The 15,329-nt window shown below is 35.1% G+C and overlaps 1 protein-coding gene across 1 annotated transcript; it reads left to right on the top strand.

The window, feature by feature from the left end:
* The first annotated feature begins 7,409 nt into the window (after positions 1–7,409).
* LOC120191656 (cold-regulated 413 plasma membrane protein 1-like) lies at positions 7,410–9,441 on the top strand. Its single transcript, XM_039194566.1, has 4 exons — positions 7,410–7,616; positions 7,792–7,898; positions 7,984–8,054; positions 9,075–9,441. Exons 1-4 carry the CDS (start codon positions 7,437–7,439, stop codon positions 9,326–9,328), a joined length of 612 nt encoding a protein of 203 aa, XP_039050497.1. The 5' UTR covers positions 7,410–7,436; the 3' UTR covers positions 9,329–9,441.
* The last annotated feature ends 5,888 nt before the right edge of the window (positions 9,442–15,329 follow it).

The following is a 15,329-nucleotide window of genomic DNA, read 5'->3' as shown; positions in this document are numbered from 1 at the left end:
AATTAAATACAATCTAAAATTATATAATATAATAATAATAATATTTTTTAAAGAAACACTTTTAGGATAAAGTATTGTTGAGAGTATAAAAGAGTCAACAACTTATAGGAATAAGAATTTACAAAAAGTTGTCAGAGGATTAATTTGAATAAAATACAAATTTGAGGGATTGAATTATAAAAAGAGGAAATTTGCATTCAAAAAGAAGAATTGAAATTATAATTTTAAGACCCAATAAATAAAAATTAAATCCAAATAACAAATAAGCCCATATAACTAATAAACATGTAACCCTAATAAAAACAAACAAGGCCCAATGTAGGCCAACAGTTAACTAAATGTATGATTATATCATATGAGATATCAGCAGTGAATTTTTCCAAATGATATGAGATAATTATAAGGTATTATTTGTTTAAAATTTTCTTAAACTATTGGTAACGTACACACAGATGTAACTGCTCAAACACATGACTTCTAAAGAAATCAACATTCCCTTTTATCACAAAAATCACTTGACGAGTTTAGTAGTGATTTTTTAAACTATCCACTGACTTTTTAAAAATAACAATTAATAATTTAATGTTCCAAACCTCCTTGTTTTTTTAGGACAAACGAGATTAGCTGTTTATTACGTCCAACATAATTAAGTTCGAAATACAACTTAATATCCCAAACCTCTAAATGAATGTTAAGGTGTGTTTAAATACGTTCGATCTTATATATTATAATAATAGAAATATCAGTTAAATTAAGATTTAATTGATTCATTTATAGAATTAAAATTCGAACTTGAAGGCCAGCCAAAAAATTGAGTTTTGTTATATCATAAATTATTTGGTTAAGTCCAAACTCAAGGTCTACTAAAATTATTAAAAAGAAATAAATATTTTAAACCTTTAATATCATTTTACAAGTAAATATTAGTAAATACTATGATGATATTAGTTAAAATGACATTTTATTAAAAGATAATTAAAATATGATAAATTATACAGATACCACTGTACTTTAGGTGTTATACCGATTATTATAGTATTGGACTTTTAATTTTGTCATTTATAACACTGAACAGTGGCGGATGCACTAAGCCCCTATAGGGGCCAAGTACATCCCTATTATTTTAGAAAAGTGGTTAAATTTAGCTTAATGTATTAAGGAAAAAAGAACAAAAATTATAATTTTTGCATACCCATTATTTTAAGAAGATAAAATTAAAATTTTGGACTCCATTCTTAAATTTATAGATTCGCCACTGACACTGAACTTTGATTTTCGTTTCAATTATACCACTTTAAATCATTAACGGTACAATGGCATGGCTAATGGCAATTAACATACACATTATATCGAAACGACGTTATTTTGATGTGATTATTTTAATGCTCAAAACAAATCAAAACAACGTCGTTTTATTTGATAAAGCAATGCTAAATTGCTCTTCACGTGACGTGAATCAATGTCACTTGAAATTTTAAGTTCTCAGCTAACCACTAAGCCAACTTAGGTTTTGAAAATAATTTTAACATAAATTATATATCGTAAAGTGCATTTGAGATTATTTTTAAAATCCTAAATTAAGTCAAGGACTAAAGCCAAATTTTACCATTATATTTCACCCTCGTCCTTAAATTGGTTTCTCAACCGCCTTCACCTTTTAGCCTGGAAGCCACTAATCCGTCTTCAATTCAGCATTCTTCAACAGTGAATTCTTATTATAAAATTTTATCTCAAAACACAGCTTAGAGATTTTTTTAAAGTAAACAATATAGATTTGGTGTTGCTGCAGATCAGAATTTCAAAACTCATATCTGTAAAACTCATGTTTCGTTTGTAATCCTCCTTTCATCGCAGAATCTGACATCCTATGTCGCACAAGGCTCTAGACCCACGTCACTCAGTAGACGGTTGCATTTTGTATCTCCATTCATGGAGACCTTTTTACCTCTAACAAACGGTTAGGATTATTGAAGCTCTATGAATAATCGAAAAACTATTAAGAAGGGGTGAATTGACTTTCTATAAAATTTAAGTGTGGAAGGAAAAATGATAGAAAAATTTGTGTAAAGATTTATGGTGGTTCTATTTCTAATTAAATCTATATCCACTATCTTAGTTCCACATAAAATATTTTCTAACAAATTCATTAATTTGTTCTTTTTTTCCTAAGCTCAAAAGTAATATTTACAATTCTTTAGTTTTTCAAAGCCTAAACTATAATCACTTCCCTTTTATAAAGGATAAGAAATGTAAACAAGAAAATCTCACAAGGTATGTGTTTTCAAGATTAAGCTCACAAGAAAGAATCCTAAATATTTACAATTATGCTAAAACACTTATGTATAAGAGAAAAAAGGAAAAAAGAATGGAAGGGCTTTCTCTTTATCTTTATTGCTTGAATAGGTGTTGTGTCATTCTTCAAGTGTTCTTGACTTATTGAGCTTGTGATCGTTTGTAGCCGTTGGAGGAAGTTTGGAGTCGTTTGGGATTTGATTAGCTGCAAAATAAAACTACTCGACATAAGGAGTATCGGTACTCGGGTTTGGAGTATCAATACTTCCTTTGTTATATTTAAAAATCTAGTTGTTAATAACTGTTGGATCGACCAGTATTGATACTAGAATTTTGCAATATTAGTACTATTATGTAAAGTAGTATTGATATTCTTAAATATCAATATCAATTTACATTCTAGAATTTGAAAATTTTTAAAAATCATAGGTAGTATCGATACTACAATGAGAGTATCAATACTTCTCTTATATTTGGTATCGGTATTGTTCATGCATTATCAGTACTGTAAGAACAATATATGTACTACTTACTCAAAAAAATGTTTTGTGTACAAATTCTTGTTTAATAGACTTTAAATTATTTTTAAAAGCTCTAAATAAATTTAATTTAGTCCAAAATCATTTTCCTCTTATTTATTATATCAAAATGTAGGGTGAACACAAACCTTGAACTTCTCTTATCCCCAATATACCCATCAAAACTTTCTTCCACCAATGGCTTCCATCCCAAGCGTCATTGCCTCTCTGATCACACCATTTCATTCTCCATTCATCTCTCCAACCTAATCCTCCCCGACGACGACGATAACGACAACAAAAACCTAATTTTCACTAATCCCAAGAGAAGTAGCTTCAGGCTATTAGTAAAAAATAAAAAACGACACTGCCATGGGTCGAGTTCGGTGTCGGGTCGAAACTCTGATTGGAGCGAGACTCGAAGGTGTGTTATTCTGTGGGAGGTTCGACAGCTTATGGTACGTGCTTAGATTTCCCGGTGGCTATGGGTGCAGACTCAAGCGAGGAGATTGTAGATACTTGTTTTTGACCGGGTTTAAAAAATATTATATTATTATAATAATAATAATTATTATTATTAAATATATTACACTGTTTTGCAGGCCTAAATTCAAGCCCAAACTAATGACCCAAATAAAGCTCAACCCCGGAGCCCAACACAATTACATCAAGCCCAGACCCGATTAAAGTTGAACCGATCCGGTGGACTGACCCGTTTTGCTGCTGCCAGCCCATGCCCATATGATGCTGCTTCTGCAAATGCCTCACTCATGCCACCGACGCTGCCCACGCTTCACCCATCACTCCACCATCAAACAAGTGCATAGAAGATTAGGGAAATATTTTATTATTATTTCGATTGATGGTTTGTAATGGGTATAAAACCCAACCGAAATCTATGTAAAAAAGGGGAGGAAGACTCGATTTTTCAGAAGAAGTACAAGCAATATTTTCAAGGTTATTTGGTTTTTTTTACATTCAATATATTTTTCTTTTCATGCATTTAATTGTTATTTAAGTTCGGTATTTTTTTATATCTTTTACTTCCACAGCAAAAATATGATTTTTATTTTCCTAAAAAAATTAAAATGCTCAAATATGTTGAATATAAATAACCACCATGTTTCCTTTTCCTAATATCCAACGATCTCAGTTGCAGCAAATAATAAAAAAATATAAAGGAAAACATCAGCAATAAAAATACAGAAATTTTTCAGCAATCCTAAGGTATTTCAGTTTCTTTAATTTATGTGTTCAATTCGAATGCAACTAATAATAAGAATTTTAGTTTGTAATTTTGTTCTTAGTTAACGTAAATTTCATGAGTTCTAAAAAATTAATTAAAATAGAGATAGGAAGTTAGGTTACCTTGCTGCGGTGTTCGTCGGAGTAGGGGTGTCGCCGTCGTCGGGTCTAGAGTCGTGTGGTCAGTGTGACTCTCGGGTTCACCACAGATTCGGTTACCATGGCTGCTCTGTTGCTCAGCGAAGAGAAGAAGAAAGAAAGATAGGGATTCTGGTAATCCTCACGCAGATTGGAATTGGGGGAAGAAAAAAGTGCTTTTATTTTAATTTTGGGTTAACCTCACATAGGTACTTGAATTTCTTGCTGTCTTTTACATTGGTCGCTTAAAGTTTTGGTCTATTCATGTTTAAGCCACTCCATTATTGCCGTGTTTTTAAAAATCAGTCACCAAACTTGTACGGTTAATCACGTTTAGGTCCCTATAATATTACCTTATTTTTACATTCTAATCACTGAATCTCTATGTTTTATTTTATTTTAGGCACTTTATTTTCGTTATTTTCAATTCGATCACTAATATGTTATATTTTATAATAATTTATGCCTGTAACTTTCATTTCCTATATTTTATTCATTATTAGTTTTTTATTTAGCCTTGAATATTTTAATTCCTTAGATTTCGATCCATGTTTATTTTTATTTAGTTATCATATTTTTTTATTGTACTTTAATCTACATAATTAGATTTTATTACAATTTAGGCTCCTATATTTATTTTAAATTGATTATTGAAGATCTTATTTGTTCATATTGATTTATTAGATCCTTCTATTTTAATCCTTTAATTTTTTGTTTGTACTATTTTAGTACTTTAATTTTTTTCTTTTGCTATTTAATACCTTAAGTTTTTGTTTTTCTCTTGCAGCTCATTTCTAGTATTAATTTGATCCGTAAATTTTAATTATTTCCAATTTATTATTATTTTTTTTATAAATCCTCTTTCATTCCCTTTTATTTATTTATTTACTTTTTATATTTTGATTTTAATACTAACTCTTTGTTTTTGTTGGTTTTATTTTTTTTACTTTATTTATGATTTTTTAAGGATAATTTTAATTAATCAAAAGGTAAATAATTATGATCGAATTTTTCAATTTAAATTTAAATTACAATTTTCGCAATTAAGACAACCAACAAATTAAATGGTATCGAAAGGGCAGTTCAGGGGTGTTAATCTTTCATTGACTGTAACCGACTCCCAAACCCGATATATTTCTGGTAAAACACAGATTATGTATGATGATATCCGATCAACCAATTTTTTTACGAAAAATAAATGATCGGTGGCGGCTCTAATATTCTATCCAAGTCGAAGCTAAATTTTGGGCCCACCCGAAAGACGATTGATACATGATATCCTTATATTCAGTAATCATAAGACAATAAGAAAATGAAATTTTCTTGCTGATGGGAAGCTTTCTTTATATGATAAACAAGAATTCACGGTTGAGGAATGCTTGATTGAAGATAGATCATGACTTTTAGATAGGGGTGGAGCCAGAATTAGATATAAATAGGGGTTGAAATATTAAAATTTTTAAGAAAAATATAATGACTTATTAGGTATTTACACTTACAATTCATAAAATAATATCTAATTTGTGTAATAATTAAATTTATAATGACCTAAATTGTTATTAGAACAAAAAATTGAGAAGATTAGATTATCATTCCTTTTTTTTTTTGTATAACTACCAGTTTCTTATCTATTGATCGTCTAATTCAAATCAAATACTGCAGAGGCAAGGACGACCCTCCCAACCCAAATTGCTCAATTCGCAATCGTCAATATTTGAACCCTTAATCTTGCTTAAGATATCTAGTACCTCATCACGCTAGACCAACCGATTGTTGGTATTAGATTACCATTCTTTAGTTCGTCCCCTACTTGATTAAATTTCTAATAAATTCTTATATTTCTTAATTTAAATACTTATTTTTACATTAACTAAAATAATATTAAATCAAAATCTATCGAACATAAAATAATTTTACAGGACTGGGCCCTATAGGCCCCCGCCCCTGCTTCTAGGCTAGGCCTAGAAGGCGCAAGCTGTTGAGAAGGCCAAGTCGAGGATGAGGGTGAAATGTAATGAGAAAATTTGGGTTTAGGCCTTGGGTTATTTTGAATTTTAGAATTAATCTCAAATGCAATTTACGATACATATAATTTATGTTAAAATTAATTTCAAAATTTGAGTTGACCTAATTGTTAAATGTGAACAGCGGCCTTGGTTCAAGTCTCATAAAGAGCAATTTAACCTTAATTATATCAAATAAATTGACGTCGTTTTATTTGTTTTGAGCATCAAAACAACCACATCAAAATGATATCATTTTGATATAATGCTCACGTCAACAACCATCAGTCATATCATTGTTTTGTTAATGATTTAATGATGGAGTAACATAATTTAAACATAAATCAAAATTTGATGCTATAATTGACTAAATTGAAAGTTCAATGGTATAATTAATACAACATCTAAAATTTAGTGTTATGTGATGTAGTTTACCCTTAAAATTAAACATTTAAAAGGGTAATAAAAATTTTATACAGAATTCTAGATTTTATGTTTTCAACATCAACTGACGCTACGTAATATGAAAAAGGACAAGATTAAGAAGAATCAAGATGGGAGGTGAGTTGGCATAGCTGACGCGTAAACAGTGATTAGAATGACCCATAAATAAAAGGTTAAGTATATCACACGGTCACTAAATTAGGTTCAAATGACTGTTTCAATCATTAAATTTCCAGAAATGATAAAATGTCTAATAATTTTATCATTAAATTTTATTGAACTGTTATGTAATTTCAGTTCGAGTAGATTTATTTTATGTAATTTTTCTTTATAAACGAGAAAATTATATTTATAAATAAATACTAGGGATTAAGGTTTAGAAGTAAGTTGATTAAATGCTAAACCGGATTTAGATATAAATCTTCTTGTACTCTTTTTTGACATAGTGATTTTTTCTCCTCTTTTGCCTGTAGATTTTTCCCGATTGAATTTTTTTCACGTAAAATCTCAGTGCTCTTTATTTTGTAATTGCTTTACATTCATTATTATCATGTATATATTATTACAGATATATAACCATTCAATAAATTTCATGACCATTTTATAATTTATGAAAACTTAATAATCAAAACAATAATTTGAACATATTTCATTTATTATAAATAAATCAATAAAACGTGGCAAATGTACAAAGATTGCTTTTGAAACTCAATGTCCAAAACAGACAGTCAAACTATATTTGCCAACATTTGGTGTTTTGTGTCGACTTTGTAAACTCTCTCTTGGTTTTGTCTCAATGGGAACGAGGAGTTATTTGGCAATGAGGAGTGAGCAAGAGGCAACTGATCTCATCGCTTCCGATTTCAAAGATGTAATCTTTGCAGCCAAGAAGCTTACCAATCATGCCATCAAACTGGCTTCCTGGGGATTTGGGACTACATTTCTCCAATGGATCGCTTCCTTTGCTGCCATGTACGTCACTCTTTTCATATATACAATTTATAATTGTTTAATACAAACTGAATACTATATAGATTTATTACGAATGATGGTTTAATTTATTTTATTTTATTCATAATGTCAGAATTCGAACAAATTGAAAAGTAATAGTTGCCCTAATTAATCTGTATGGCTTGTGGTTAATGATGCAGTTACTGTTGATATTGGACCGGACAAACTGGAAAACTAATATACTTACAGCACTGTTGATCCCATACATCTTCTTGAGTCTTCCTTCCTTACTGTTCAACATCTTGAGGTGAATCCGTGTACTCGTCGTGTATAGCTCAAGCATTGTGTTCTGCTTTTCGATTTTTATTACAGTTTTTGGTTTGGTTCTGCAGAGGAGAAGTTGGAAAATGGATTGCTTTTGTTGCTGTCGTTTTGCACTTGTTCTTCCCTAGACGTTTCCCAGGTATAACATGTATATATATTTTTTATGTCTAATCCCGTATTTGAACATAATCAATGACAGATCCAAAAATATTTTTTAAGATATATTAACATAAAATTTTCGAATGGATTGAACACATATAAAATTTCATGATAATGATAACCAATAAAATAAATAATCACTTAAACATAGTTATCAAAAATGTTAAAGATTATATTTTAAATTTCGTTTGATCCGATTTAAAAAATTTAATGTATTATCTCTTTAGTAAAGAACTAAAATTGAAAAAGAAATGCTAATTAATGGTGGTTAATGATTTTGGATAAATTTATCATCTAAGATTTAGTATTTGTACACTTATATATACACGATTCAGGGATCATAATTAGAGTTTTTTTCCCCTATCCAGGGTGTTTCGCCTAAAATCTGATGTATTCATTCTACTTTTATACCATTTTTATTATAGTTAATTGTATTATATATCCTTAACTTTCAAACGTTTCAATTTCATCCTTAAATTATAACTCTCATTCTAAAATAGTTCTCATACTTTTGAACATTCTAATTTCATCTACACATATTATGACCTTCAATCTATATTATTTCCAATTTTATCTCAAACTATGTGTGTATGCTAACCAGATCCACTGTAAATAAAATCGTTAGGCCAAGCTCGGTTATTATATATTTGAAAAGAAATGTTAAATTATGGTTGAAATTAATTACATATTTGGATGAACTTGAGTATGAATCAAAAGTTTTAAAGACTATTTTAGAATGATGGTCATAGTTTGAGAATGTGTGAATGCAATTAAAATTTCTTTTATTAATATGAGGAAATACAATATAATATATATTCAAAGACAACTTTCAGTCATTTGACATTGAATGCGCACACATCTAGTATTTATGGGTCTCAAACCCGAAACCTCAATGAATAACAACAATTCATTTACAACCGATGTCACTTTGTTTGCACAACTCTTTTTATTACTTTCTTGTTTAATTTGGTAACAAAAGATGAAACCGGAACAAGTGCAGATTGGCTTGAACTTCCGGGCGCTTTGATAGTGCTAATAGTGGTGGCGCCGAGCTTGTTTTCCAGCACTATAAGGAACGGGTGGATCGGTGTGGTGATATGCCTAGCAATTGCTTGTTACCTGCTTCAAGAGCACACCAGGGCATCTGGTGGGTTCCGAAATTCGTTCACCAAAGCCAATGGAATATCAAACACAATTGGCATTATTGTTATCTTGATTTACCCTGCTTGGGCTTTGCTCACTGATATCCTATAAGATTCAGTGCCCACCTTGTGCTTCTTTCTTTTTGGTTTGTTAAATGTACTTTTTGATATTTGAACTCGGTTTTAATGTGTAATTCGGTGTCTAAGTGTTTTCTTTTTGCTCTAATTAGATTCTTAAATTTGATGGTCACCAGAATAAGTTCACACATTTTATAATTACCTTGCAATGCTCGATTTTAGAGAATTGAACTCATTAATTGGTCTTAACAGTAAAAGATAATGATATTTATATTAAAAGATTCAGATTTAAATAGCTTCGTCTCAAGATGTGTTATGTTATCAATTAAATAATATTATTAATAAGTATATAATTGAGTCATTGAATTTTAAAAAAAAATCATACACTTTATTTATTCACCGAGCACTATATGTATATGTGGTGCTTGATTTGCCTTAGTGACGCGGATTATTCCTAAGAAGTTTTGTTAGTATCAATATTTTTTTTAATAATATGAGATCATTATAAGGTAGTATTTGTTAAGAATTTTTTTAGTCTATTGATAATGTACAATGGTGGAATGTAGTGGAGACATGTAGAGGCCATGCTCCCCTTAAAAATTGAAAAAGTTTAATTTTAGGCCCTTGAAATTTTCAAAAATATTAATTTGGTCTCTTAAACTATATCACCAAGTTTCGTCACTGCATACGCATTTTACAAATAGAACTGTTAGAATCTTCTACAAAAAATTAATATTTTATTATTAAAACTAATCAATGAATTCTTGAAATCAACCTTATATGAAAGTTGCAGGTATCAAAAGACATATTTAGAATCCTCATAATATAAGTTTTTTTTATTGATAATGTGAATTTCAAGTTCCGAATAATTTCAAGCTCTCAACTACAATAATTAATATAACAACCATCTAACAGCTTAACTAACACCACCTTATTAACTGCTCAACTAAGAGCATCTCCAACGCTGCTCTACTATAGCAAAATTCTGGTTGTGGAGTGCTCTAGCCCTGCGTTAGATCCATCGCTACTGTGGAGAATTGCTACAGTACCGTGTCACATCTAGCGCGGCACTGTAGCTCACGTTACATTTTGTTTTTTTTTTTTTTAATTAAAGTATATTAAATTATAAGATAGATAAAAATACATTTAAATTAGATAAATAATCATACTATTTTTTTTTTTTGTAATTTTTCGATTTTTTTGTATTTTTCTGATTTTTTTATATTTGTAAAATTAATATTATAATAGTTAAATATTGTAAATAAAGTAGAGTTAGTGGTAATATAGAGATAGCGCTGGAGATGAATTATTTTTTCATCTAAAATAGAGATAGAGATGTGCTAGAGTAGAGATGAGGGTTGGAGATGCCTTACATTATTAATCAGATTGTTAACAATAGGTATCAAAAGGGATATATTAGGGTCAACAACCGAGCAAACATAATTTTATATTAAGGGGTGAATTTTTAAATTTGTTAGCATGTCCTACGCATTAAAAAAGTGTCATGCCCCCAGAACTTCGACGCCTCAAACTGTCGGAATATCAGAGTCAAGGTCTGACGGGTCGTGCGGCCTTAGACGCTTTAGACGCTCCTCGGTCTTCTCGGCGACTAAGTAAGCCTTACCCAAACCTAGTGAGTGTGCTAACTCACAAAGGTTGGAACCAAGCCCTCAAGGCTTTGGGTTGTGGAAGCTTTAACACCAACGTGGCTACTCCGAGCCACAAGGTCGGACTATTGTGTGGAAGTGCAAACACGAAGATGGCTACTCCTGGCCACCAAGATAGGCAACAAGAACAAAGAACTAAAGAACTCAAAAAGAATAGAGCAAATGCCTCAGAGCTTTATTACTCTCTCACAAAGAGAAGAATGGAATTGGGTGATTACAAATGAGGAGGAGAGCTCTCTATTTATAGGGGAGCTCCCTCTCAATCGATGGCCAATATCGTTTTACATAAAAGGCTAGGATTGATTCCCACCTAACCCGATCCCTTAATTTAAGGCAATCCCACCTAACCTTATCCTTCTAGAATCCTCCAAGGAATGGGCCAGATCTGATGGTTCTGGGTAAGCCCAATAGTCTGTATAATTCTCTTACAGATATCTGCTCACATGTCTCGGTTCGAATCCGCAAGCCTCGACAACACTGCCCCCATCGCCCTCGTCGCTTCTCTCGGACGATTCGAAATAGATCTTTCACAGACTTGTTAAGCATTCTCCAAGAATTGGCTAAGTCTGGTGGTATCGGTAAGTCTGATTCTTCGTATTGAACCTCTTGGTCGAACGCTTACACCAATGTCTCGGACCCAAGTTTCTAGCCCGTGACATTCTCCCCCACCGAACCTAGCGACGCCCTCATCGCTGCACTCGACGATCCTGGGCAACACCTTCTTGGATATCTTCAGTGCATTGGCTTGTTGCGATCCTCCCATACGAACTGCTCGCCTTGGCTTTTGCCTCATTTAACTTCAAGATCTTTCGCGCCATATTTCACATCAACTTGGTTGCCTTTCGATGCCTCCACTTGCTCATATCCCCCCATAAGGACTCGGCCTCCCATGATGGTTGTGCTTGCTTCGACTCTTGCCGCCAAGTGATGAAATGGGCTAACACACCCTCAAGTGCATCTCTGTCGTAGGAACTCTTTCCTACAAGTCTTGATTTGCCTTAACTTGGACCCTCTTGTCCCTTGCAGCAAAGTCTTGGATCCCATCCAAACTTTGTTTCCCCCGCGCTAAATGTTAAGTCTTGCCCGACCTACACTAACTTAAAACGGAAAATCAAACTCAAAATAACACCAGAAATGTGTTGAGATGTACCTTCCCCCTCTGATTAATTGGCATTTACTCAAATTTTTGCGTCAGCCCTTCTTACTCCATAAAGTCTGACACTCCCCGCATTGAACCCTTGTCATTGGAGTTCTTTGCGCCATCATGCATCGACACTTTCTCATGGTAAAGTTCGATGCCCTTCCTCGCATCCTCCCTTCTAACACGAAGGTTGGAGCTCGCTTCCCACCTTTGAAATGGGTGGTGTCTCCTACACTTGGCTTCTACTCGCCTTGGCAGAGATGAACCGTATTGAGCCAAGTCTCAATGCCCCCTCGATCCTTGGTTCGTCCTCTTCTCTGGACTACTCGATCCTGGGCTCATATGTCACCTTGGATGACTCGACTCCCCTCGGGTAATCTCGCAACATTGTTGGCACCTCAAGTTTGCGCCCCTTCGCTTGCTCGACTCTTACCCTCGACTTAGCATCTTCAGCACTTGATCTTGTGCTAAGACTACACACATGTTCACCAAATCCACCGTCTGGTTCATCATTGAGTGGACTTTCCCTACCACTCGAGGAACAACCTTCCTCATCCTTTGACTTGCCTTCATTGCGGGATATCTTGCCGCTACCCTCAGCTTTCGGCTTTGGTTTGGAAGTCTTGTTCTTCTTGACCCCAAACTCCTTGATGGATTCGGCGATTGTCAAGGCTTTAGATAGCTCCTCGACTTCCCTTCGCTCCAACACTTTCTTCACCCACGGCTTCAGTCCGAACATGAAGGTGAAGAACCCTTATTCTTTAGTCAAATTTGGGACCTTGAGCATGAGTCTTCTGAATCGTCTCACATACTCTTTGAGTGTCCCTTTATGCCTAAGGCGCCTCAATTTGGACCACGCCTCCATTCTGGCATATTGTGAGCAGACTTGCTCACTTTGCACCCTCGGCTTGATAGCTTTATCATTCACGATCGCACCGGGTCCCTTCTTGTGCGGTACTGCTTTGACACCCGCAGTCTCGGCACGTCTCGATCCTGGCCTGACTACTTGAGAACTTGTAGTCGTACCACGCTTGTCCCTTGATTCGGCTATGTTGGAACATGTAGCCTCATCAAGTCTTGCTCTTGACTTGATTGCTTGAACACCCGCAATCGCATCGAGCTTTCTTCTTAGTTCAGCTGCCTCATCATCGACAGCTTTGCCTCGTCTGGATCTTTACTTGGCCGCGTTGATCCCATCAATCGGACCAAGTATTTCCCTTGACTTGGCACTTTTACTTGTACCTCCGCCAACTCTCGCTACTTCTCCTTCCCCCATCCTCTCCATGATGGTTGTAAGGCGACGCTTCTCGGGACATCCCCTAATCAAGTGAGGACCATCACAGAAGTAGCACTTTAGCTTTTCCTTGCTCGCCTTCTTCTTTTCCCCGAACTTGGCCTTACCATTCTTTCCCGATGGCTTTCTTTGGCCGCGAACAATCGATGGCTCTACTTGGCTACTCGAAGAGCTTTCTATACCATCTCCCCGCTGTACCTTTTCCTGGTCTCCCCCATTGTTGCCACTATCCCTGGGCATGGGCCTGGACGACACATTACTACTTGGCTTGACATCAGCAAGCTCAGTTAGTGTTCCGGCTACAGCTATGGCTCCTGAAAGTCTCTGGCCATCACCTTGCTCTTCCCCGAGCATCACCCCTGGTCTAAGTCCTTCCAAGAAAGTCTTGAGCGCACCCCATTCACTCATTATTCCCTTGCATATGAGAAGCTCCCTTTTGAGTTCATCCACCTCATTCCTCAAAGCCGTTACCTCGGCTTCTTGGGCATTACTCTCTCGAACCGTCTCCAACTCGTCTAGAACTCGTTACGTCTCGACCTTGAATCTGCCCTCCATGGACTCTAATCGATCAATGAGAGACAATACAAAAATCCTTGGGTCTGTTTGGCCTCATCCTCGGCTTGTTCAAGTCTACCGACCCATTGTTCCCACAAAGTTGAGATATGCTCTAGATTAATGAGCCTCTCTGTGTGGTCAGCAATGCATTCTATCCAGTAGGCCCATTTCTCATACAATGAGAGTTCTTCTCCTTGTTCCTCATTAAGACTCTCCTCGTCTTCATGAGAGAACGTGTCTCGCTCGGACATGTCTTCGGCGTCACCCTTGAGCCTCTCTACTTCGAGAACCGACTCCGCTTGGTGTGTTATCGTTGCTTCGAGCATTCCTCGCAAACTCATCTCGGTATCCCCATGCTTGGACACCGACGATGCTCTTGAACCCAACGGACTCTCTTCCCGTTTCCCACCATGACACTCTTTGCCTTTACGTGCGAAAACTCCTCTTTTCTTGTGCCCTATTTCAATTATCAAATTAAATTGAACGAAGAGTAAGTAAATAGAACTTACCCGATTTCGCACCTTTCACCAAAATCATTTCGACCGAGATCTGCTCACAACGAAACGCTCTGATACCACTTGTCACGCCCTCAGAACTTCGACGCCTCAAACTGTCGGAATATCAGAGTCAAGGTCTGACGGGTCATGCGGCCTTAGACACTTTAGACGCTCCTCGGTCTTCTCAGTGACTAAGTAAGCCTTACTCAAACCTAGTGAGTGTGCTAATTCACAAAGGTTGGAACCAAGCCCTCAAGGCTTCGGGTTGCGGAAGCTTTAACACCAACGTGGCTACTCCGATCCATAAGGTCAGACTATCGTGTAGAAGTGCAAACACGAAGGTGACTACTACTGGCCACCAAGATAGGCAACAAGAACAAAGAACTAAAGAATTCAGAAAGAATAGACTAAATGCCTCAGAGCTTTATTACTCTCTCACAAAGAGAAGAATGGAATTAAGTGATTACAAATGAGGAGGAGATCTCTCTATTTATAGGGGAGCTCCCTCTCAATCGATGGCCAAGATCGTTTTACATAAAGGGCTAGGATTGATTCCCACCTAACACAATCTCTTAATTTAAGGTAATCCCACCTAACCTTATCCTTCTAGAATCCTCTAAGGAACGGGCCAGATCTGATGGTTCTGGGCAAGCCCAATAGTCTATATAATTCTCTTACAGATATCTATTCACATGTCTCGGTTTGAATCCGCGAGCCTCGACAACACTGCCCCCATCGCCCTCGTCACTTCTCTCGGACGCCTCGGGATAGATCTTTCACGGACTTGTTAAGCATTCTCCAAGAATTGGCTAACTCTGGTGGTCTTGGTAAGTCCGATTCTTCGTATTGAACCTTTTGGTCGGACGCTTACACCAATGTCT

This window comes from Hibiscus syriacus, unplaced genomic scaffold (assembly GCF_006381635.1).
Source record: "Hibiscus syriacus cultivar Baekdansim isolate YM2019G1 unplaced genomic scaffold, ASM638163v2 tig00116971_pilon, whole genome shotgun sequence".
In the NCBI taxonomy this organism is placed as follows: Eukaryota; Viridiplantae; Streptophyta; class Magnoliopsida; order Malvales; family Malvaceae; genus Hibiscus; species Hibiscus syriacus.
This window is presented reverse-complemented; position numbering and strand designations above follow the sequence as displayed.